Genomic DNA, 24604 nt, shown 5'->3' on the forward strand with positions numbered 1-24604 from the left:
TGGGGGTAGCTGTCACAGCCTCCTCTTCTGCTTTTTTTACTGGGATACCATTGCACAGGATTTCAAAGTTATAGGGTTGTGTAGGGTGCCTCATGTTGTCTTTGCAAATGAAGGAAGAAAACATGAGCAAATTAAGCCCTAGCAAGGCAAACACAAGCTGCTATAAACAGAAGAAATGTGGAATGTTTGAAGGGCATTTCCGCAGAAACAGGAGAAAACAACACATTTCTGCAGGAGAGATACAATTCCACAGCAACTCTCAGATATGATATAGACTAAATTGTATTCTCCACCATATACATTTTCTAAAAAAAAGCATATTGACAGCACTTCTTGAGGCTTATTTTTTAAAAAAACATGATAACAGTTAAAGATGTTTATTTCCGAAGTGGCTGTCCTGTACTGAGTGTTTCATAACATGACTTCTATCCTTCATTTTGCTCTAGTCAAATTCCGAACTCAGCTGCAGGAACTAAAAACAAAAGGAGACCCAGTCACATATCTCTGGAACAGCATGGAATTTGGCCCTCAATTTTTATGCAGATAGATACATGTTTTTCTCCTTCTCTTGTAACACCACAACTCATGCACACCCTGGGATTCTAAATGTCGTAAGATTCAGGACAGACAGAAGGAAGCCATTCATGCACTGCCTTGTAGAACTATGGAACTCATTCCCACTGGAGGCAGTAATGATCACCAACCTGGATGGCTTGAAAAGAGGATTATACAAATTACTTAAGCTCTTCTTACTGGATGGAAACTGAGGGCTATTGTCTTTGCACCCTGCTTGTGAGTTTCCTTGGGGGATCTGGTTGGCTGCTGTTAGATACTGAGTGTTGAACTAGATTGGACACAACATCTGACCCATTTGTTACATGCTGGAGAATGGCACGTGGCTAACAATTCCCTTGCTTTTTGTTGTTTGCAGCTGTTAAATGTTCAGAAAAAGTCAGAAACCCAAGGCAGTATAAGTTCCTCAACTAAGTTTATTCAACATTTGTCAGTGACAACAGCTCACTCATAGGAACCCGAGAACCAAGCTGACTGGACAATGCAAAAATAATGCCAAGCATGAACTGACCGTTGACAGTTGAAAGAGCATGCGCTTACTTGCCATTAGAACGTTCGTCTACCAACGCTTATACGATTGGTTAGAACGCGCCTTGTAACATAAAATGTGTTAAACCCAATACATAACACTCCTCCTCCCCCAACTTCTTAACAAAAGGAACAAACATAGTCATCAAGGTGTGCTGGCCTTTTCCACTCCCGCTGGGACCGTCGTGGTTCCTGTGCCCGAGTGGGTGACCCAGGAGGCTCCTCCGGTACCCATGGTCTGAGTGGGGCGGTCAGCGAGGCCGGCTCCGAAGGGGTCACTGCCAATGGAGCCACTGAGGATTCCAGCCTGAAATCGCCCTGCTGGGATAACTCAGTCACCAGAAACCCGTCTGGTTCCCTGCCTGGCCTGGGCACAGAATCTCCCAAAGTACCCATTTCTCTGTCCTCTGGTTCTGCTTGAAGTTCCATGTTCGGAGGTGCTCTGGCTCTGATATGGTTGATGTGTCTCTTCCAAACCAGTCCCCCCTCCAACCCTACCTTGTAGGAAACCGGACCTGTATGGCAGGCAATGATACCAGGGACCCAACCCTGTCCAGACCCATAGTTTCGGATGTATACAGTGTCCCCAGGGAGAATCCTCTTGGAGCCCCCTGCACCACAGTGGATGGCCGTTGCTCAAGAGCCCGGTTGGGGGGTGCATACGATCAAGGAGAGTAGTGAGCCTCCTCCCCATAAGCAACTCCGCCAGGCTCCAGCCAGTTACTGCACTTCGGGTCATGTGTTGGGCCAATAAGAACTCCGCTAACCAGAGAGTCCAGTCTCCATGCACCATGCATCTAAGCGCATCTTTGGTAGTACGGACCATGTGTTCAGCTTGGCTGTTAGTGGCCGGGTGAAAAGGAGCAGAACGAATGTGGATTCCATTCTTGGTTACATTATCACTCACCAGTATGTCTGGCAAGCCGTGTGTCGCAAATAGCTTCCTGAACATGTTTATAGTCGCTCTAGTGGACATGGTTGAGGACGGCACCACCTCAAGCCACTTGGACTGAGAGTCGACTACTATTAGGAAGTGTTGGCCCTGAAAAGGCCCCGTGAAATCCATGTGCACCCGAGACCATGGGGACTGTGTGGACTCGCAGGACTGTACTGGTGCCTTGGGTGGATCTGGCCGGGAGACCTGGCAGGGCTCGCAACATTTCACCCAGCCCTCTATCTCCGCATCTATGCCTGGCCACCACACATAGCTACGGGCCAATGCCTTCATCTGGACGATCCCCGGGTGGGACACATGCAGCCCTTCTAAAACTTTTTTCCTTAATGGGGGGGGGGGGACTATGACACGGCTACCCCATAACACACATCCTTGGCGAGTAGACAGCTCATCCTTGCGGGCTGTGCAGCATAAAATTTCTGGACCCGGCTTCCCGGGCCACCCCCTCCCCACCCAGTCCGAGACGCAAGACAACAGCCTATCCTTCACAGTCGCGGAGGCAATGTCCTTCACATGCAAGGGCTGGTCTGGTAAGTCTTCCTGCCACAGGATCTGCATGTCCGATGCTCTTGGTTTTCTCCAAAGCTGGTGCAGGTTCCTCAAGGTGCGTCAGATGATCGCTGGTTCGGCGATGTTCTCGTAGCTTGGGAGCAGTGGTGTCAGTCGGATCAGTCCAAAGCTTGGTGGACATCCTCATTGTGGGAATCTACGGAAGACGACCGGTCTCGCTGGATGTGGTGAGTTCTCCTTATGTGGGTTGTGGGCCGCCTCGTGGGCATTATCCTTCTCAAAGGCTGTGGCCATATTCATTGCTTCCATCATTGTGATAATGTCTTTTGCCAGCAGCTTGCGGCAGAGATGGCTGTCTGATGAACCTTTCGAGAAGTCCCTTGGTGTCAGTGAATTGGCAATACATTGCAATCGCCTAGAGTGCTGTGATGTAGTCACTCACTGACTCTTGTGCTTGTTGCTCTCTGTGTGCAAAGTTGCAACGGCGGTGGTTCTTAGTTGGCTGAGGCGTGAGGTGCCTTGTCATAGCCTATGTCAGCTCATGGAAAGTGCATGCCTCTATGTCCCTGGGTGCCGTCAGACCTTCCAGTAGAGTGATGGCAGAACTTCCCAGCACCATCAGTAGCACATCCGCCTTGTCTGCCTCCCTAGTGAAGCCTTGTAGTCGGACATAGCTCCTGATTCGGCGGAGGCACTGCGGCCATTCTGCAGGATGGCTCATATCAAAGTCTGGTGGTGGCCGACTATGACTGGTAGCCATCCTCGGAGCTGGGGCAGTCGCTTGTTCAATTGTGGGTGGTTGCGAAGACACGGCAGGCGCAGTCTTGTTTCCAGGACTATTTGCTGAGTCCAGTGTGGCGGTGAGGTCGCGCTTACTGCAAGGTGGCAGGCGGCGGTGCTGCGGTGCGGTCTTGGGCCTCTGGCAGCCGGTGGAAGCTCATCAATCCCACCCTCATCACTAGTGTTAAATGTTCATAAAAAGTCAGAAGCCCAAGGCAAAAAAATCAAATATCTTTAATATGGTCAATGACCAACAAGCAATTTATAAAATAAAATAAAATTGGCAATATGAGTACTATTGTACTACAGATAACAGTGGAGATATGGCCAAATCACATAATTGGTACTTATGTTTATGACCAGGTTTCGACTTTTAAAGTTTTGAGAATTCAATTCAAATGTCATTACTATTTATTATCGTTCCTTCGATGTTTACAGTTTGAACTCCGTTGCTGTCATCATTGCTCATCTTATTCTTGTTGCAATGTAACAGTACTTCGCCACAGGCCTGTTGATTTCGGGGTCTTTGTCAGCTAAGAGGTGTCTGATATAGGTGTCATCTGTACTACGAGGTAGTACTACTTATACTACAAGGCAGTATAAGTTCCTCAACTAAGTTTATTCAACAATTGGGAGTGACAACAGCTCACTCATAGGAAAACAAGAACCGAACTGACTGGATAACTCAATAATAAAGCCGAGTATTAACTGACCGTTGTTGACAGTTGACAGTTGAAAGTGCATGCGCTTACTTGCCATTAGAATGTTCGTCTACCAACGCTTCTACGATTGGTTAGAATGCGCCTTGTAACATAAAATGTGTTAAACCCAATACATAACAGCAGCCCTGCCCCAAGGCAATACAGTCGTACCTTAGAAGTCGAACAGAATCCATTCCAGAAGTCCGTTCGAATTCAAAAATGTTCGGAAACCAAAGTGCAGCTTCGGATTGGCTGCAGGAAGCTCCTGCAACCAGTCGGAAGCTGCAGAAGCCCCGGCGGATATTTGGGTTCCAAAGAATGTTCACAAACCAGAACACTCACTTCTGGCTTTGCGGTGAGTACGAAGGCATTCGGGATCCAAGGTACTTGAAAAAGGAAGTTTACATATACAGTAGAACAGCTCAGGAGTTATGAGTGCAGCTTGGAAGAGTCTCCCCTTTTACACGGTTTCCCCTGCCACTTGAAAATGCGATAACACAGAAGGCTGGTTAGGTCATTCAAAATTTGGCAGCATATGATCGCCTACATGGAATTGGCAGAAATGACTGGCAGAATCCGAGGCCAGGGAGAAGAGTTGGTGAAAGAAGACTGGAAGAAATTTAAAGATTATTTACAGAAATATTGTAAAATTAATGAATGTTAGAAGGATGTTGGATAGAAACTAAGGGGTTTCCAGCTGTAATGCTTTAGGAGATACGGAAAAAAAAGGTTTATAAATGGGTAAAAGCTTAATGGTAAGGATTTGCTGAACTAACAAATTGAAGTGGAATACAAAGAAGGGAGGTATGAGGAGGTCTGGGGAAATAAGCGTAAGAAAGATATGTTATGGAAAATTATTTGTTTTTTAACTGTTTTTATGTTGTATTTTGTTTCTTTTTATTTTTTATTTTTTTCATTGTTATATTTTAAAAAACTCTAATAAATATCTTTTTTTAAAAAAAAAACAAAATTTGGCAGCATAAATTTTCCTGTAGGTTGTATGGGGTGACTTGGTCCCCTGCAGAAAATTATTTTATTTACTCCTTTGGAGTATTTGGTACCAACCCAAAAGGGTTATCAGAGTGGCTTTCATATGATTAAAACAAGACAGTCCCCACCTGCAAGATTACAATCTAGAGAAACATGATACACAAGGAAAAAGGGAAAGCGAGGAGAGAGGGGAAATCAAAATTAAGGCACTGATTTTTAAACCGTTCTTCCTGTATTTTATTTATTTTTATTCATTAAATTTGTATTCTGCCCTATACCTGCAGGTCTCACGGACCAGCCTGCACAATTCAGGGGCAAGAGGTGCTTGATGGAGCCTTCAAGGAACTGTTTTTGTTTGTGTTTATGTTTAATAGCAGCACGGTATTATCATTATCTGAAGGGCAACTTGTGACTACTTTTCCTCACCCTGACGATCTAAATAAGGATAAGGAACTTTTAGAGTTTACGCTCAACGAGGTTATAGCTTAGTGGTTACTTTTGAAAGGCACAACACTCTAGGGCTCATCCGCACCTCTGCTTGTTCTACCATTTCCCCAGGGGAAACCTGTGGATTACAGCTGAATTGGACCAAACAGCAATTGAGTTCTCCATGGATGGCTTTTTCTTGCAATTCGGTAGTAAAGAATGTGTTTTCCAGGGGAAAGCGGCAAGGCATGTGCAAAATCACTTGGACCCACATCTAGAAGCAAGGGACAAGCAGGAAAGCACAGGACAGCTGGAGCTGTGCAGCGGCCCTTTGTTTCAAACAAACACTTTGCAGAGATATTTAGGGTTATTCTTAATGTCACATTTTAAACTTGTCACTGGATGGTTAAATTGTTTCTAGCATGACTATTGACTTGTACTACCCAAATAAACACTCCCATACCCTTCTAGAATCCTAACCCTTCTGTCAGGGAATCAAAACTGGTGTGTCCTGCCTAGGCTAACCCCATTCAAATTGTTCAGTCTTGTCTACCCACAGACAATCCCTAATTCTAACTGAGAAACCTATGGCACATCTGTGGAACGAGGAGAAAAGGTATTGGACCTGGGACGATTAGCCATAGACCCCTTCTGTCAAACTAGGCCAAAAGTCCCTATCTGACTATTAAACTGCCGGCATCAAACTGTCACTCTCACTCACCTGGCTAATGGCCTCACCAACTCTTACTAGTGGCTGGGTCACCAGGAAGCAGACCCATGACCTGTCCTTCACAGAGGGCTTCCTTATTTAACAGGCCATGCTTTTATTATGATGGGGTATGTGAATGAATATATAGGATGTGTAGATTGAAAGGGCTCAGGGAGTATCCAGGAGACAGGTTAATGCAGGGGTAGGAGAAACAAGCTCATCGTGCACAGAGGCGTATTGTATACCTTCAAAAATATCTGTCAGTGAGGGTCTGGGCTACCCTCTGCCCCCCTGCCCTGCTTCACCACAGCCACTTTTAGACATCCTGTTGATTGAACATTCATCCAGATTTGTTTGTGCAGAGATCAGACAATGTTGTCTATTCAATTAGCATTTACCCTGATAGGTTTGCTGGGATGTTGGCTGACAGTTTACTAAGGATGCTGAGAAGTGGCTGCAGTTCTCAGCATCCACCACTCCAGTTCCCAGAATTCTCTGAGGGAAGCTCTGAGAATTCAAGTGGTATCATAGGGCTTTAAATGCATGGTGTGAATGTGACTGGTCTTGTTGCTTTTCGTAGAAAGGTGCTACAAAGGTTTGTTCATATTTGGTTTTGAGGCAGAAGAATCCCACCCTGTCCTGAGGGAATAATGCTCTGCAGCCACTTATTCACTTCATCTACTCCAATCCACTCTGGCAAAAGAGGAAAATTGGTACTTACTGTTAATTTCAGTTTGAAGAGTGGACTGGAGAACATTAACCCACCTCATTTTTTTCCTCTGCTTTCTCTTAGACTCAGAGTGGCTTAATATGTTTTTGTTCTCTTGGTTTGAATAAAAATGTAGCTACTGTTATGTAATTTCCAAATGCTAGCTTTGTCTGTTCATAGAATCATTTAATTGTAGAGCTGGAAGGGATCCCGTGGGGTCATCTAGTCCAACCCCCTGCAATGCGGGAATCTCAACTAAAGCTTCCATGACAGGTGGCCCTCCAACCTCTGCTTAAAAACCTCCAAGAAGGAGAGTCCACCACTTCTTGTGGGAGTCTGTTTCATTGCCAACAGCTCTAACAGTCAGAAAGTTCTTCCTGATGTTTTGTCAGAATCTCCTTCCTTGTTTCTTCACTCCATGTGTCCTCCTTTCGAGCCCTTAAGTACTTTAAGTTTTTAACTTTGAAAACTGTTTTCTTAGTAGCCATGACTTCAGCTCATAGGTTTTCAGAGTTGAGGGCCTTGTCCTCTGATCTTCAACTCATTGTTTTCCCACCAGGATAAAGTTGTGTTCTTCCCAACCCCTTCTTTTTCATGCCCAAAATTAATTCAGTTTTTCATAGAACCCAAGAAAAACTTGCTCCTTCCTTCCTTCCTTCCTTCCTTCCTTCCTTCCTTCCTTCCTTCCTTCCTTCCTTTCCTAGTCTCTCATGCAGTCGACGATACATCTAGGGATGGTATTCTCTAGATGTAAGACATGCCCTACTCTTCCCCCCCTTTTTTTAAGCAGAGCACTAGAGTTCTGCAAGGTAGGGTCCCTGTATGTCTTACTTAGGTCCATTTAAGGAGAAAAAGGTGTCTTCATCCTCTGTTATCTAGATGGCTTGAATTCTGTATCACTCAGGCATATGGGTCACTGGGGAAGGATCCTTCTAGGGGATCTACCACTCATTCTTTAAGGGGAGTGGCAATAACAACTGCTTTTAAGAGCATTTATTCTAGGTACTTTGAAGGAAAAGATTTTTGTATCTGATTGAGTGGGATCTGACTTGGGGGGTGGTTGGAATAGAAACACCAGTTTGGGTAGGATCATAATTTTTACTGTTGCTAATCTGTCAGGGAGGGACACGGGTGGTGCTGTGGGTAAAACCTCAGTGCCTAGGACTTGCCGATTGTAAGGTCGGCGGTTCGAATCCCCGCGGTGGGGTGAGCTCCCGTCGTTCGGTCCCTGCTCCTGCCCACCTAGCAGTTCGAAAGCACCCCCGGGTGCAAGTAGATAAATAGGTACCGCTTTATAGCGGGAAGGTAAACGGCGTTTCTGTGTGCTGCGCTGGTGCTGGCTCGCCAGAGCAGCTTCGTCACGCTGGCCACGTGACCCGGAAGTGTCTCCGGACAGCGCTGGCCCCCGGCCTCTTAAGCGAGATGAGCGCGCAACCCTAGAGTCGGACACGACTGGCCCATACAGGCAGGGGTACCTTTACCTTTACCTAATCTGTCAGGGAGGGTAAAATGAGTTTTGCTCCATTTTTTTTTTCAAATTTTGAAGAATTGTCCGCCATACAAGCAGGACAGTGTTTTGAGTAAAGGTTTATTGTTATAATTAATCTAAGGTTTGTGTGACAGAATCGAATGCCTATGAGTTATGTGAATTTTATTTATTTATTTATTTATTTATTTATTTGAGATTGGTGGTAAAATAGTGTTGACTAGCATGGACATAAAGATTTTATAATCCTGATTAATCAGATAGATTGGCCAGAAAGATTCTACCTTCTGTTGGTCTTTAAATAGTTTTGGAATAGGTACAGTTGTGTGGTTGTACCATGATTTGGGGAGGAGGGGCTCCTCTCGCTAAGTCAATAAATAGGTGGACAATATATGTTAATAACATTTCTTCAAAATTGTTTATAAAACTCAGAAGTGAGCAAAGATTTATGTGGTTTCAATGTTTTAAGAACATTGTCAATTTCTTCTAGGGAGACGGGGCTATCTTAAAAGGTTTTCTCATCATGAGTTGTTGATGGTATGGCTAAATTTTCTAAGAAATTGAGGGTATCTTTTTTTATTTGGAGATTGCGAAGCAAATTCTGAGCAGATGTCTTAAGGAGAGACATCTTCTCAGAATGTGATTTTTCAGCTTTCCTGAATCCTTTTGCATTCCACTCTACTTTCTTCAAGGTTTGGGCTTTTTTAGACAGTGGGGGCTTTTGCTCCGAGCTGTTTTTCTGGGCCTTCAAACAGAACTTTAAGCCAGAGTTTAAGCCAGGGACAAAACTAGGCTTTCTTTCACCAGAGTCAAAGACTCAGTCTGTCACACACACAAGCCCATAGGGAAATTCGTCTTGCAGAACAACTCAAAAAACGGAAAACTATTTCGTCTTGCGCATTTTTCGTCTTGCGAGGTACCACTGTACTTCCGGGTTAGCGAAGCTCGTTACCCGAAGTGTTCATAAGGAGAACGGTACGTAACCCGAGGTTCCACTGTACTGTACTATAAAATAAATAAGACGGTATTGTAGATGATAAAAAAATTAAAAATTTTTTTTTTCTTAGCTGCACTGATGATAGTCACTGTTTGAATGGGGGCTTTTATCCATTTGCGCAGTCACACAATCAATCAATCAATCAATCAATCAGTAGCTGAACTGGGTTCTACACAGTCACAAAAACAAATTAAACAAAAAGGCCTCAAAAAACAAAAATGCAAAATAAATAGCAAAAACAAAAGTACCAAAACTAATCTGTTCAAGAAACCCGTTTGACTTCCGAAATGTTCAAAAACCAAGGCACAGCTTCTGATTGGTGCAGGTGCCCTGGAAACAATAGCTGACAGCCACATCGGACGTTTGGCTTCCGAAAACCGTTTGAAAACCGGAACACTTACTTCCGGTTTTTCAGTGTTTGGAAATCAAGGCGTTTGATAACCAAGGTACCACTGTAAAGGGTTGCAGTTTAAGAATCTAAGGAATAAAATAAAAGAATGAAAAATAGAAGCATCACATTTCTTTCATTGCAAGTATTTTATTTGCAGTATAAACAAGTTGAGTTTTTATAGCTGACTGTATGCCCTCTTTATGTATTCACATGGTGTAAACATGTATGTTGTCCTCTAGATCCTAACAAACACAGAGAAATTAGAACAGCTGTATTAGAAGCAAGCAATACTCCAAATTGCTTGTGGACTTGCCATTTAATCATAACAAAAGATCCTGTTTCAAAAAAAGGACAGAAGGTGGTGGAGGCTTCACCCGGGGCAAAAAACAACAACAGCTAGCCCCCACCCCCACCTCCACCAGCTACAGCTCTGTTTAAGCAACCATCTTCTTCCTTCAGGCCCCCACCCCTCATCTATAATAATATATACTATATATACCACCCTGGAAACTAATATAGTCTTATGATAGTTAGCTCATTCAGCTTTCCAGGCTGTATCAAAAACTTAAGGGAAAAAAGCCACAGTTAGTGGTACAGAGTAAGGAAAAAATTTCCTTATAGGAGAAAAGGGGACCTGACAAGATGATCAGGGGCAAAGCAGAAATGGAGGGTGGGATGGCTCCTGCCCCCAGATGAGGAGACAGAAGACTTGAAAGGCTCTGCCTAGCCATTTCAGCAGGATGAGTCATCCTATTCAGTGAATGTCCTTCAGTCGATTCTGGCAAAATTGAATTATTGGAAGAGTTACTATTTTTGTTGCCGCTGTCCTATCTAATATAGTCGAAATTCATGCCATCTCTTGAAATAATGAGTAATGGACTTTTAACACCTGAGTGTAATTACCTACAAAAAATAGCTTATTAAGTTTTCTGGTGCTGTTTTTCTAGAAAAAAAGAGGTGCCGGAACTCAGCACAAACACTTGTTCTCTTAGAATGGCAGTGGTGCCAACCTGAGAGTGGCCAGAACTGCGTTCCGGCTGAAAAAAGGCTGGAAGGGAATAGTATGATCATGCCACTGATCTCCCTTTCACGCAGACATCATGCCTTACCTATAAAAGAAATTATGGAGGGGGAAAAGGCGCCGGAGACGTGGAAAGAAGCTTATATCACACTTATACCGAAAACTGAGTCTGAAAAGAGACAACTTAAGAACTATCGCCCCATATCCCTACTTAATGTGGATTACAAAATCTTTGCAGATATTTTGGCTAGAAGATTGAAAAAAGTTTTGGCAGAGGTGATATATAAAGACCAGGCTGGCTTTCTCCCTGGAAGACATCTATCGGACAATACAAGGAATATAATTAACATTTTTGAAAAGCTGTAGGTGAACATTAACACAAAAGCAGTCTTGATTTTCGTAGATGCGGAGAAAGCCTTTGACAACATTTCCTGGAGTTTTATGAAGAAGAATCTTCAGGGGATGGGGGTTGGACAAAATGGTATAGGTGTGATATATTCTGAACAAAAAGCTAACTTGATAGTAAACAATATGGTCACAGAAGAGTTTAAAATAGAGAAAGGGACACAACAAGGTTGCCCATTTCCCCACTGCTTTTCATTTCGGTCCTGGAGGTTTTGCTAAATATGATTAGAAGGGACCATTTGATTCAAGGTATTCAGGTCGGAGTTAAACAATACAAACTTAAAGCTTTTGCAGATGATCTCATTATGACATTACATGAGCCGATATCAAACACTAAGAGGGCCCTAGAAGTAATCCAGGATTTTGGTCAAGTGGCAGGCTTTAAATTGAATAAATTGAAAACTAAGGTTTTAGAGAAAAATTTGACGCCAATAGAGAAAGAGAGGTTTCAGAAAGAGACAGACTTAACATTAGTAAAGAAGGTAAAATACCTGGGGGTGAATATGACATCCAAGAATGTGAACCTATTTAAAGACAACTATGAGAAATGCTGGTCAGAGGTGAAAAAAGATTTAGAAACCTGGACGAATCTGAAGCTTTCCTTGCTGGGTCGAATTGCTGTTATTAAGATGAATGTATTGCCGAGAATGTTATTCTTATTTCAATCATTGCAAATTATTGATAAGATGGACTGCTTCAAGAAGTGGCAAAGAGATATATCTAAATTTGTCTGGCAGGGCAAAAAGCCCAGAATAAAATTTAAAATTCTTACTGATGTTAAAGACAGAGGGGGGTTTGCCCTGCCAGACTTAAAACTTTATTATGAGTCAGCAGCTTTTTGCTGGCTGAAGGAATGGCTACTTCTTGAGAATACAGATGTTTTGGATCTTGAAGGGTATGATAACATATTTGGGTGGCATGCATATTTATGGTATGGCAAGGTAAAAGCACATAAGGCATTTAAAAACCATATTGTCAGGAAAGCATTGTTTAATATCTGGACAAGGTACAAAGATTTTCTGGAGAGTAAAACCCCAAGGTGGCTATCACCTATGGAAGCGAAAGCTTTGAAAAAACTCAACATGGAGGTTAAATGGCCAAAATATTGGGAAATTTTAGAACAGGAAGGTGACAAATTGAAATTGCAGAGTTATGACAAACTTAAAGAGAAGGTGCGAGACTGGTTACATTACTTTCAAATAAGAGAGGTTTATAACTTGGATTAAAAAATTGGCTTTCAGGTGGAAAAATCAAAGTTAGAAACAGAATTGTTAGAACCCAATGCTAAGATACTTTCAAGAATGTATAATCTGCTGTTGAAATGGAATACTGAGGAAGAAATGGTAAAATCTGCAATGATAAAATGGGCACAAGATATAGGACATAATATTATGTTTGCTGACTGGGAGAAGTTGTGGACCACCGGGATTAAATTCATGGCATGTAATGCCCTAAGAGAGAATATTATGAAAATGATGTACAGGTGGTACATGACTCCAGTCAAGCTTGCAAAAATATACCATTTGCCCGATAACAAATGTTGGAAATGTAAAGAAATTGAAGGTACATTTTTTCACCTTTGGTGGACGTGCCCAAGGATTAAGGCTTTCTGGGAAATGATATATAATGAACTGAAAAAGGTATTTAAATATACTTTCCCGAAGAAACCAGAGTCCTTTCTCCTGGGCATAGTTGGCCAATCGGTGTTAAAAAAAGGATAGAACTTTCTTTATGTATGCTACAGCAGCAGCAAGAATTCTCATTGCAAAGCATTGGAAGACACAAGACCTACCCACCTTGGAAGAATGGCAGTTGCAACTAATAGACTATATGGAGATGGCGGAAATGACTGGCAGAATCCGAGACCAGGGAGAAGAGTCGGTGGAAGAAGATTGGAGGAAATTTAAAACTTATTTGCAGAAACATTGTAAACTTTTTGAATGTTGAGGACATTGAAATGAATTGCAGGGGTTCTAGCAACAAGGTAAAATGTAAGATTGGATTAATAATAGATAGACTAATAGGACATGAATTTGCTGAACCAATTTTTAAAAGGGATACAAAAATGGGAGACATGAGGAAGTCAGGAAAATAAGTTAACTAAAGAGGAGAGATTAAGAAGGAGGGAATTTTTGTTTTCTTTTATATGTGTTTTTCTTTTTCTTTTTTTGGTGTTTAATGTCTGTATTTTTGTATTCTATAACTTTGTATCTTTTTCGTTTTTTGTATTTTTCTAAACTTTTCTATTGTTAAAACCTAATAAAATATTATATATAAAAAAGAGAAAGCTATAACAACATTTCACTTTATGAACATTATAATATAATTTGCATGTCTGTAAAATCATAAGAAATGTGACACATATGGAGTTTCAGTATTTAATCTATTAGTGTGCTGCAGATGTATGGTTGTGAGTTTTATCCTGTTATGGTGATGGTGGTGATGATTAGGGGTTGCTTTAATGTTCTCATATATATTTTTAATTAAGAGAGGGTACCATAGTGGGGGTGGGGAGCACACTGAATAAACCTCCAGCTCTCCGCACAAAAAGGAGATTACAAGGAACACGTTGTGTGCCATCTCAGAGAAATGAAATGAGTTATCACAAGCATAAGCAGGTGGCACGCAACCGTGGAGAAAAACAATGGCAAGACACACAACCCATCCGCTTGCCCACCGTTTATGGGAGGTGTGCGAGACTAACTCCCACTGATTCATGCCCATGAGCCGGGGCAGAAGGGGGATCAAATACCACCCGGCTTTCAGGAAGCGGACTGTTGCCTGGATTAATGAGATCAAGAGATTATAACTCTGATAACAATTAACATCACTGGGTGGGGGTGGGGGTGAGGATAAACAGCCTTGCAAAGCCTGACACTGACTGAAGCTAGATAAGTAATTAAAACTTGGCTTGAGCAGATTTCAGGATATTTGAATCTGATTTTTCCATGTCCTTGAGGACACGTCAGTGCTAGAGGACTGGTCCTTGTTTTCCGTAATCCACACCTCCGCTGTCTCATTTTCAGGATCATCAGGTTTCAATTCATCCTCACCCAGCAGGACTGAGAGGTCAAGCGGAATGAGGGTACGTATGAGTTACTTCTGAGCAAGAGACAGCAGAGTGCATGATCCAACCCATTGTAACCAACAGTCAAAAGGGGAAGCCTCAACGATAGGGGGTCTTGGCCTCACACAAGTGCTCCATGGCCAGAACTAAATATCTCCTACTTTTAAAAGTTTCGCTGCAGAGATTCTGTAGGACTGTAAAGGGAAATTCCTTGTAAATTTTCTTTTTTTAAAAAGCAGACTGTGTAAGAAATCTTCCTTAGTAAGGTGGTAGGTAAAACAAACAACCACATCCTGGGGTTTGGCAGAATGCCGTATGCTTGCTCAAAGTCACATAGGATGTTCCCCCATTTGGGGAACAGCTTAGACCACCAAGCGATCTCATGTCCTGCCCCTCAAGATCTCATCACCTCGCTGCCCAGCAGTGTCTTTCCCTGAGCTGAAAGAGTTACTGTATTTTTCACTCTATAACATGCACCAGCCCATAACACGCACACACCGTATTTTTCGCCCTATAGTACACACTTTTTCCCCTCTAAAAATGAAGGGGAAATGTGTGTGTGTTCTATGGGGCGAATGCAGGCTTTCCCGGGCTTCCTGCAGCTCTGCGCCACCCTCCCGATCTCGGCGCGAAGCCGCGCGGGGCTCCGGAGGGTGGCGCGGAGCTGCCTGCGCTCCAGGCTTCCTGCAGCTCTGCGCCACCCTCTGGATCCCGGTGTGGAGCTGCCTGCGCTCCAGGGCTTCCTGCAGCTCTGCGCCACCCTCCGGATCCTGGCGCGGAGCTGCCTGCACTCCAGGGCTTCCTGCAGCTCTGCGCCACCCTCCGGATCCCGGCGCGAAGCCGCGCGGGGCTCCGGAGGGTGGCGGTGAGCTGCCTGCGCTCCAGGGCTTCCTGCAGCTCTGCGCCACCCTCTGGATCCTGGCGCGAAGCCACGCGGGGCTCCGGAGGGTAGCGCAGAGCTGCCTGCATTCCGAAGCCTGGTGCGTGCTGAAGAGCGCCCCCAGGCTTCGCGCACCTCTCCACAAGCCTGGGGAGACCGGCGCGGCTACCTAGGCTTGCAGATAGCAGGCTGTTCTGGGGGCTGGGGTCGGGGGAAGCTCGGGCTTCCCCTGCGCCTGCCCCGTGCCTGGGGAGGGAATTTTTTTTTCTTTATTCCCCCCCCCCCAAAAAAAATTAGGTGCGTCCTATGGGGCGGTGCGTCCTATGGGGCGAAAAAACCAGTAGTTTTTAGAGGAGGAAAACAAGAAAAAAAATATTCTAAACGAAATAGTGGATATATGATTTTTGTGGTTCATGCTGTGGCCACAGGCATGTGATCTGACAGTGAGTTTGGAGTAGCCCAATGCAAAAATCCTGAGGATCCATGTGGATCCATGCTTTGTAACCACGGAGGAGGGAAGGAAGGGGAACCATGGATCCTCTGCTCACGACTGCAGCAGATCCCACCCGCAGGCATTCACTCCATAACACACACAGACATTTCCCCTTACTTTCTAGGAGGAAAAAAGTGAGTGTTATGGTGCAAAAAATACGGTAGTTATGGAAGTAGTGTTGAGGATGCCCAGACTGCTGGTTCTACGGGACTTCATCATGTTTTGTCTTCTTCTGGCAATGTTAAAGAATGTGGGTTGTATTCAACTAAGTCTCACTCAGAGGCAGATCCACTGAAATTAGTGAATCTAGGTCAGTATTGCCCATAAACTTCAATTGGTCTATTCTGAATAGGACTACCATGTGTCACAAAGAATAAAAATGCAATCCTCTTCCCCAATACTGGGGTGCTGTACTCACAAAAACCCTCACCACCAGTCATGCCAGTGATTTTAAAAATAAAATGCACAAATAGATGTGTATTGTATGTAAGGGCTAAATCTGATGAGAAGAGGAAGAAAGGAGCACAAAATCAAGTTGTTGTTTGGGGGGGAGGGTTGTTTTGCCTACTGAAGCAATTTTGTGCTGGTTCCCACAGCACTTTTTATCAATACAATGGTACCTCGACTTTTGAATGTAATCTGTTCTGGAAGACTGTTTCGAGTTCCGAAATGTTTGAAAACTGAAAACTCAATACGGGAGCCTCAATATGGAAAACTCAGTATAGAAGGTGTGTGGCATGTTCAACTTCCAAGGCATGTTCGAAAACTGAAGCATTTACTTCCGGGTTTACGGCGTTCGAAAACCGAAATGTTTGTCAACGTTTGAAATGTTCATTAACATTTGAAAACCGAGGTACCACTGTATATGCATACCAGCAACTCATTTTTACCCACCCACCCAAGGCGCATGGGAAGACTATATCTATTTTGCTGCCCCACTAAAAATGATTCTAATACAGTGTGGTTTTGCTTTAGATGGAACATAACGTTAATTGATGCTCATAAATATTCAGATGTCTATTAACTTAGCAGCATAAACAGTTGCCTTTTATTGAGTCTGTTCACTAGTCCATCTAGTTTAGTATTGTCTACACTGACTGGCAGCAGGTCTCCAGGGTTTCAGGCAGGGGTCTCTCCTGGCCTTATTTGGAGATACTACTGGGGATTGAACCCGGGACCTTCTGCATGCAAAGCAGGTGCTCTGCCACTGAGCTACACTCATCCCCAGGAAGCCATTCGTTCTTAGACAAGGAGACCCTGCCAGGCTACTTTAAGCAGAATCATGTTTTAGAGCAGGAGTTGGGGTGGGGGACCCTAAGGAAGGGGGCCAAATGCAGCCCTCCAGGCCTCACTAATCTAGTCATCAAAGCTTGCCTTAATCCTCACTGGCCCTGTGATGCATTACAGGTGTCTTATCGTTGCTGAAATATCACCTTGAACTTTTATAATGCCTCTTGTTTATCCAGTCAGAGGAAAGCCGATATGTGTGAGTGGGTGTAAAAACTAGACAGCTAAACCCAGGTAAAATGTACCCACTGTTGCTTTCTGATCTACCAGCATGTGGCCCTCAGGAAGTCGTCCAGAAGTCCTTGGGCTGGAAGGGCTCTAATCCCTGTTTTAGAGTTGCTCCCACACTCTGCAAGGTGTTCCCATTGCCCAGCTGCTCAATGGACAAGATTGCTCTTCCCCTTGCTCCCTGGTGCTAGCTTCCATCCTGATAGCTGATGGCAACAATCCACCTCTTAAATGTCTGAGAAATGTTTTTGGTGTGACTCCCCTCTTCCACCTTTTCCCTGTTTTTTTTGTTTTTTAACTTTTCTACTAAATAGCATATTCCATCTCCCCCCCCCCCGATTATATGTAACACTCAGGCCCAGATGAGACAGTTTATGTATGATTTTTCTTCTTCTTCTTCAGTGACAGTGTGAATCACGAGAGCTATATACAGTGGGAGGGGTGTTTCTCTCTCTGAAACATGAAGTACACTCTGCGTACAGTTGCGCCCCGCAAGACGAATGCCTCGCAAGACGGAAAACTCGCTAGACAAAAGAGTTTTCCGTTTTGGAGGTGCTTCGCAAAACGAATCTCCTATGGGCTTGCTTCGCAAGATGAAAATGTCTTGCGAGTTCCTGCGGGGTTTTTCTCCTCCCCCCCTTTTTCTAAGCCGCTAAGCCACTTATCAGCTGATCCGATAAGCTGATAAGCCGCTAAAAGCCGCTAAAAGCCACTAATAGCGCTAATAGCGCTAATCCGCTAATGGGCTTGCTTCGCAAGACGAAAAAACCGCTAGACGAAGAGAATCACAGAACGGATTCTTTTCGTCTTGCGAGGCACCACTGTATTCGCTATTTTTTCATGTTTGATGCTGTTACATCGAATAAGGGGGGGAATGAAGGTTTTATGGTCATATTTGAAGGGGTTGGACTAGATGACCTTCGGTAGTCCCTTCCAACTCTACAATGCCATGGCTTATGGTTCTATGATATTTTGGGGGAGAGGTAATACTAGTGTTTATTTTTCTGTAAGAGGCCTAGTTTGGTCAGAATCAAGTATCAACTTCCAGAGTTAATGAAAAATACATTGTCTTTGTTAAATGAGCCACCATAGCCGCTAGAGGGCCATGGAAATTTGTGTCCCAGGCTTTTTAGACTTGTCTACCCATGTACCATCTGGAACCAAAGTGGCACATTGGTTGGCAGATGTGAAATATTTTGGCATTATTTTCAGCTCTCCCACTCCACTAATTAGCTAGGAGGGCCCGTCACTTAGTTGTAGTTCTTGCAGCCCAACTCATTCTTTTGGGATGCTGATGAGGACATTTGAGTGGCTAGTTAAGGTCACTGTCTTACAAAGAAACCTCCCTGTTTAGTTCAACAACCTCTTCTTTATGATTGTAACCCTCACTTGCGTACAGAACCCCAAGAATTGGAAGGGACTCAAGGCATCATCCAGACTGACACCCCCCCAAAACACAATCCAGAAAAATATTTAATTGAAAATACATGTGATTGGGAAAGAAAAAGAAGGTACTTTCTTTCGTATGTGGTGGGAGTGTAAAAAGGTGAAAGACTTCTGGGAAATGATATACAATGAATTGAAAAAGATGTTGAAATATACGTTCGTTAAAAAACCAGAAGCCTTTCTATTAGGAATGGTAGGAAATTAAATCAATAAGAGAGACTGTAAACTGTTTCAATATGCAGTGACTGCCGCAAGGATACTTCTGGCCCAAAGATGGAAACAGGAAGAAATTCCAACAGTGGAAGAATGGAGAAGAAAATTGACTGAATATGCAGAATTGGACAAATTGACTGGGAAGATTTGATACCAGAAAGACCAAAAGTTTATCGAGGACTGGGGGAAATTTACAGAATATCTGAAAAATATATGTGATGCACAGACAACACTTGTTGGTTTTGAAGAGACTCTGTGAAATAGTAAGAAATACTGCAAAAAAAGAGAGTAAGAGGAAAAGGAGTGGGGAAAGGCAATATCATGTTTAGAAATGCGTCAATAAATAGAATTTTTTCGAAAGATTGACAGAGAAACTGAGGGAAGTCAAAAATTGAAGCATGAGTGTAAAATAATTTGTTGACTGTATAAAACTTGTTTGGAAAATGAATAAAAATTATTTTTAAAAAAGAAAGAAAATACATGTGATTGGGATGTTTTCTTTCTTTTCTCAAGGGGTGGGGGATGATAGAGAAATGCTGACTGCTCCAGCATTACTTAGTTCCAATGGCTGCTAAATTTGACAGCCACTGCAGTTTGCAAAACACTTTCCTTAGTGGCGGCCCTCCAGGGCAAGGACACCCTCAACTTCCCCATCTTGAGCAGCTGTGTTGCTACCCTTGAAGAAAAGTCTGTGCGGGGTGGGTGGGTTGCATTGCATACGGAGAACAAGATCTGAGAGTGACTCAGCTGTGCAAAAGCACATGCATCATTTTTTCATTATATCAGCAGCGCTGGCTCCAGAGCTCTGATAGCCTTTGCGCAAAGCATCGCCACTGCACGCTTTTAACCTGGAAAGTGTGTCTATTTCATGCCGATACCATGCCTTGCAAAGTGAGAAGGGTAGTCCTGTGGTGTGGTGCCCAGTGAAAGACTTCCTTGGTCCTGGGTGCCTTGAAAACACCTGAATTTGGCATCTGTTAGAGCTACAGATTGCAATGATTTACAATTATAGAATTGTAGAGTTTGAGGGGATCCTGAGAGTCATCTAGTCAGGAATCTCAACTAAAGAATGCATGTCAGATGGCCACTAAACCCTCTGCTTAAAAACCTCCAATGAAGGAGTGTCCACCACCTTCTGAGGGTGTCTGTTCCACAGTCAATCAGCTCTCACGGTAAGAAAGTTCTTCTTGTTTAGTCAGAATCTCCTTTCTTGTAACTTGAATCTATCGGTTTGTGTCCTTGCTCCACCTTCCTTTTGACAGCTATTTAGATATTTGAAGATGGCTATCATACCTTCTCTCAGTGTCTTCTTTTCCAGGCAAAACATACCCAGTTCCCTCTACTGTTCCTCATAAAGCTTCATTTCCTTGATTATTGCAATGTGGTCTCATACAGTGGTGCCTCGCAAAACGAAAAGAATCCGTTCTGTGATTCTCTTCCTCTAGCGGTTTTTTCGTCTTACGAAGCAAGCCCATTGACGGATTAGCGGATTAGCGCTATTAGCAGCTTTTAGCGGCTTATCTGCTGATCAGCTGATCAGCGGCTTAGAAAAGGGGGGGAACCCGCACGAACTCGCAAGACATTGTCGTCTTGCGAAGCAAGCCCATAGGAAATTCGTTTTGCGAAACACCTCCAAAACAGAAACCTCTTTCGTCTAGCGAGTTTTCCATCTTGCGAGGCATTCGTCTTGCGGGGCACCACTGTATTTTGACTTGAGTTCTGCATACACCCTTCAATCCTTTTGTGTCTGTTTTCTGTTAAAGGAATGAACATTAAGCAGTATGGACCAAATAAAAAAAGTCCAAAGTTGTGGTTTAAGAACATCAGAAAAGCCTGGCTGCTGTATGAGACCAAATTGCAATCTAGTTCAGTATTAGGGTTGTCATCTAACCGTCTAGATGCTTTCAGGCTGTGACCTTTGGTTGTTCTATAAATATGACCCTGCAAGAATGTATATAATAACAAGATGGAAACAGCTTCAATTGTTGTTTTGAAAGATTGTGCCAGCAAAGAATATTTGCCATATCATGTCCCTTTCAGGAGGTCAGCTGCCGGATTGTTATTGGGAACTGGCCTTGGGGTTTTTTAAGTAAGGTTCCGGATAAGCCTAGGAGGTTACAGGGCAATTATTCTAGTCCCCCCCCCCCTCCTGCCAACCCAATAATTGGCCAAGTCAGATGCAGGACTGAAAACTAGCTTGTAACTTTACTGACAGACAGACTACCCCCCCCCGGGGGGGGGGTGCTGGCGGGCTGGCATAATGTTGAATTTGGATCTGTTGACCAAAAGGATTTCCAGCCCAAAGTCTGGCCATCCCAATTCCTCCACAAGAGTAAAGAAGTGGCAGGTCCTTTTAAAGGTTCTGCCATCCTGCCCATTTGCAAGCTGTGAAAGATGCTTGAGCCCCAAGATCTTGAGAAGTCTCCTCTTTTGCTGTGGCGTCTACCACACTGCCCTGCAAACCAACCTGACAGCTTATCTGGGCCAAGAGTTACTGCAAGAACACAAGAGTCAGAGAGGAAGGTTGTAGTGAAGAAGCTACCAGGTTAAGACAGAAGCTTTCGAGCACATGAGCGTAATTTATGGAAACTGGCATTCAGAAGCATTGCTGCCCTTCTGCTGTGGAGGGCTGAGCAAAGCCGTCCTGGCTAGTAGCCATCCATAGGCCTCTCCTCCTCCATGGATTTGTCTAACCAACTTTGCCTTTCTGAGAGGGCATGTGAATGGATTGGTTAATATAAACATTTTATATGCATCAATAATAATAATAATAATAATAATAATAATAATAATAATAATAATAATTTTTATTTATACCCCGCCCTCCCCAGCCAAAGTCGAGCTCAGGGCAGCTAACAACCAATAATAAAAACGATTTGAATGAATACAACTTAAAAACAAGATTAAAATACAACATTAAAACACTTAAAATGCAGCCTCATCACAGGAGGAGAAAGGAAAAAGAAAGAGGGGGAGGGAATCAAATTGACTCCAAGCCAAAGGCCAGGCGGAACAACTCTGTCTTACAGGCCCTGCGGAAAGAAATCAGATCCCGCAGGGCTCTGGTCTCATGAGGCAGAGCGTTCCACCAGGCTGGAGCCAGAGTTGAAAAGGCCCTGGCTCTAGTTAAAGCTAATCTAACTTCCTTAGGGCCCGGGACCACTAGGGTGTTGCTATTTATGGACCTTAAGGTCCTCTGTGGGGCATAGCGGGAGAGGCGGTCCCGTAGGTACGAGGGTCCTAGGCCGTGAAGGGCTTTAAAGGTCAAAAGCAGCACCTTAAATCTGACCCTGTACTCCACCGGGAGCCAGTGCAGCTGGAAAAGCACTGGGTGAATATGCTCCCATGGCAGAGACCCCATGAGGAGCCTCGCTGCAGCATTCTGCACCCGCTAGAGTTTCTGGGTCAGCTTCAAGGGCAGCCCCGCGTAGAGCGAATTACAGTAGTCAAGCCTGGAAGTGACCGTCGCATGGATCACTGTGGCCAGGTCGGGGCGGGAAAGGTAAGGGACCAACTGCTTGATGCGGCGAAGGTGGAAAAATGTCGCCTTGGCTGTTGCTGTAACCTGCGCCTCCATAGCATTTCTGTCAGAGAAAGTATAGATCTATTCTATTTTAAGGGTTCCCAAAATTAAGAAAGGCTCTCAGGTTGGATGTGTTGATATACAAAGCGCTAAACAACCTTGGCCCAGTGTACCTTAAAGACCACCTGAGCCTTTATATCCCAGTTAGTCAGAGCTTATCTGGAAGAGGACTGTTACTTGTCCCCACACCAGGGTTACTGAGGCCCAACTGGCCCCAGCTAGAAGTTGGGCATTTGGTGTCACCAGAGATTTGGAAGACATCCTCAATGTTGACTTTCAGGCATCTCTTGGATGGCGGACAACAGGACTTTGTAGCTGCTTAATTTTTCAATTTTTTATTAGCTACTCACTTTGTTTTTAATGGTGTTTTTTGCTTTAATGCTGCACACTGTGCTGATATTTTCTGTTCACCCACTATGAAGGATTGCCTGGGTGGCTGTTCACACCTCTGAAATACTACATAGGACAAAGGGTAGTACATAAATGTTTCTAAATAGCAAAGGCCACATCTGCACCAGACAGTTAAAACACTTTAGAACATTTTAACAGTGGTATAAGAGAACAGGGCTTCCTAGAAAGCATTCTGGGAGCTGTAGTTTGTTAAGGGTGCTGGGAGTTGTTATGAAGCCCCAATTTCACTCCCAAAACTATAGTTCCCAGAGTGCTTTAACTGTCAATCCCTCTTCTCGGGAGATCTGGGAACTATAGTTCTTGCAGGGGGAGTAGGAGTCTTCTCACAACTCTTAGCGCCCTGAGCAAACTACACTTCCCAGGATCATTGGGGGGAAGCCATGAGTGTTTAAAAGTGGTGTCATAAAGCTTTAAATGTGTGGGGTAGATGTGGCCTCTGAATGACATCAGCTGATCCAGGCTGCACCTATAAATACCCACCATGATTCTCGCCCGCCCCTTCAACTCCCTTTCCGAACCTGACACTCAACAGGCCTGCTCCATTGTATCAGCAGAAGGCCTCAGACCTGACAGTGGCACTATGATGCCCTCAGAGGTCACAGAACCATTTCACAAAGCAGAAAACATAGGCAGGCAGACATATATTCACAGCATGTCCTCACACTCCCCAGCCCCTAGTCTGCATCCTCTGTTTTTCTTCCCTGCTCCCCAACTACCTACCTACCGTATTTTTCGCTCTATAAGACGCACCTAGTTTTTAGAGGAGGAAAACAAGGGAAAAAATCTCTCCCTCTCTGCAGAGCACCTCTTCAGGAAAGCGGGAGGAGAAACGGAAGGGGCTCCGTTTCTCCTCTCGCTTCGTTGAAGGGGCGCTGCGCTGCTCTCCCTCTCTGCGCCGCACCATTTGCTCCATAAGACGCACACACATTTCCCCTTACTTTTTAGGAGGTAAAAGTGTGTCTTATGGAGCGAAAAATACGGTACTTTTCTTCAATTGCAGGGGTCGGCAAGGTTTACCTCACCTAAGCCGATTCACTCCAATGGAGATCCCTCTGTGGGCCAGATCGCGCACTCATGGCCGCGATTTCCAGCATCTGCGCAGACATGATTTCCGGTGTCTCTGCATAGACGCAATTTTCGGCATCTGAGCATGCGCAGACGCGATTTCTGGCACTATGGAAGTGAGTCCCCGCACCGTGCTGTGTCAGATTAGCACAACGTACAGGGACTTGCCGAGTAGGCGGCTCGGTTTGGCAGTGGCTCAGGGGCCAGTTAAGCGACTCCCGTGGGCCGCTTGTGGCCCATGGGCCTTAGGTTGCCTACCCCTGAATTAAGGCCACATCTATCCTGTGTGTTTAAAACATTATAATCCCACTAAAATTATCACTTAAATGTTTGCTGCCTTGGGCTCCATGGGGTGGATATAAATCATAACACTTAAAAATAAATCAATTAAATGTGTTCAGTTTCTATGAAACTGACAGGGCTTTTTGTGCTTGAATTTTTAGTTCTAAATGTGCAGTTCAGGTGTCGAAGTCTCTCAGCCCATTTAGGGTTACCCTGAAACTTGCAAACTTTGCAAATATACATAAAATGTGAGCAAAAGGAGAGGATGCAAAAAATGGAGAGGCGGGGGGAAGAAGTGTGCGTTGGGGAAAAACATGTGATTTTAAAACAAAGTTCTTTCTAAAGGTCATGCAGAAATCGAGACATAACTATTACAAGGTTCTTCCAAATAAACCCTTGTGCCTGCAAACAAGTGCATTTTTTTCTTCCATTCATTGCAAAGGTGATGATACTGCTTCCCCTTGTTTT

General features: G+C 44.0%; 1 protein-coding gene across 3 annotated transcripts in view; it reads left to right on the forward strand.

Moving 5' to 3' along the window:
• The first annotated feature begins 353 nt into the window (after window positions 1-353).
• Window positions 354-24604, forward strand: part of VSIG4 (V-set and immunoglobulin domain containing 4) — a 38587-nt gene continuing 14336 nt past the window's right edge. For 2 of the 3 annotated variants that reach the window (XM_083485234.1, XM_083485237.1), the window contains exon 1: window positions 354-2586. In XM_083485234.1, the coding sequence (XP_083341360.1) occupies window positions 2400-2586 (187 nt within the window). In that variant the 5' untranslated portion in view covers window positions 354-2399. Of the gene's footprint in view, window positions 2587-23560; window positions 24579-24604 lie in introns of those variants that run through there. The other variant, XM_083485235.1, reaches the window with a different exon arrangement.

The sequence above is a fragment of the Podarcis liolepis genome, assembly GCF_965112155.1.
Source record: "Podarcis liolepis genome assembly, chromosome: Z".
In the NCBI taxonomy this organism is placed as follows: domain Eukaryota; kingdom Metazoa; phylum Chordata; class Lepidosauria; order Squamata; family Lacertidae; genus Podarcis; species Podarcis liolepis.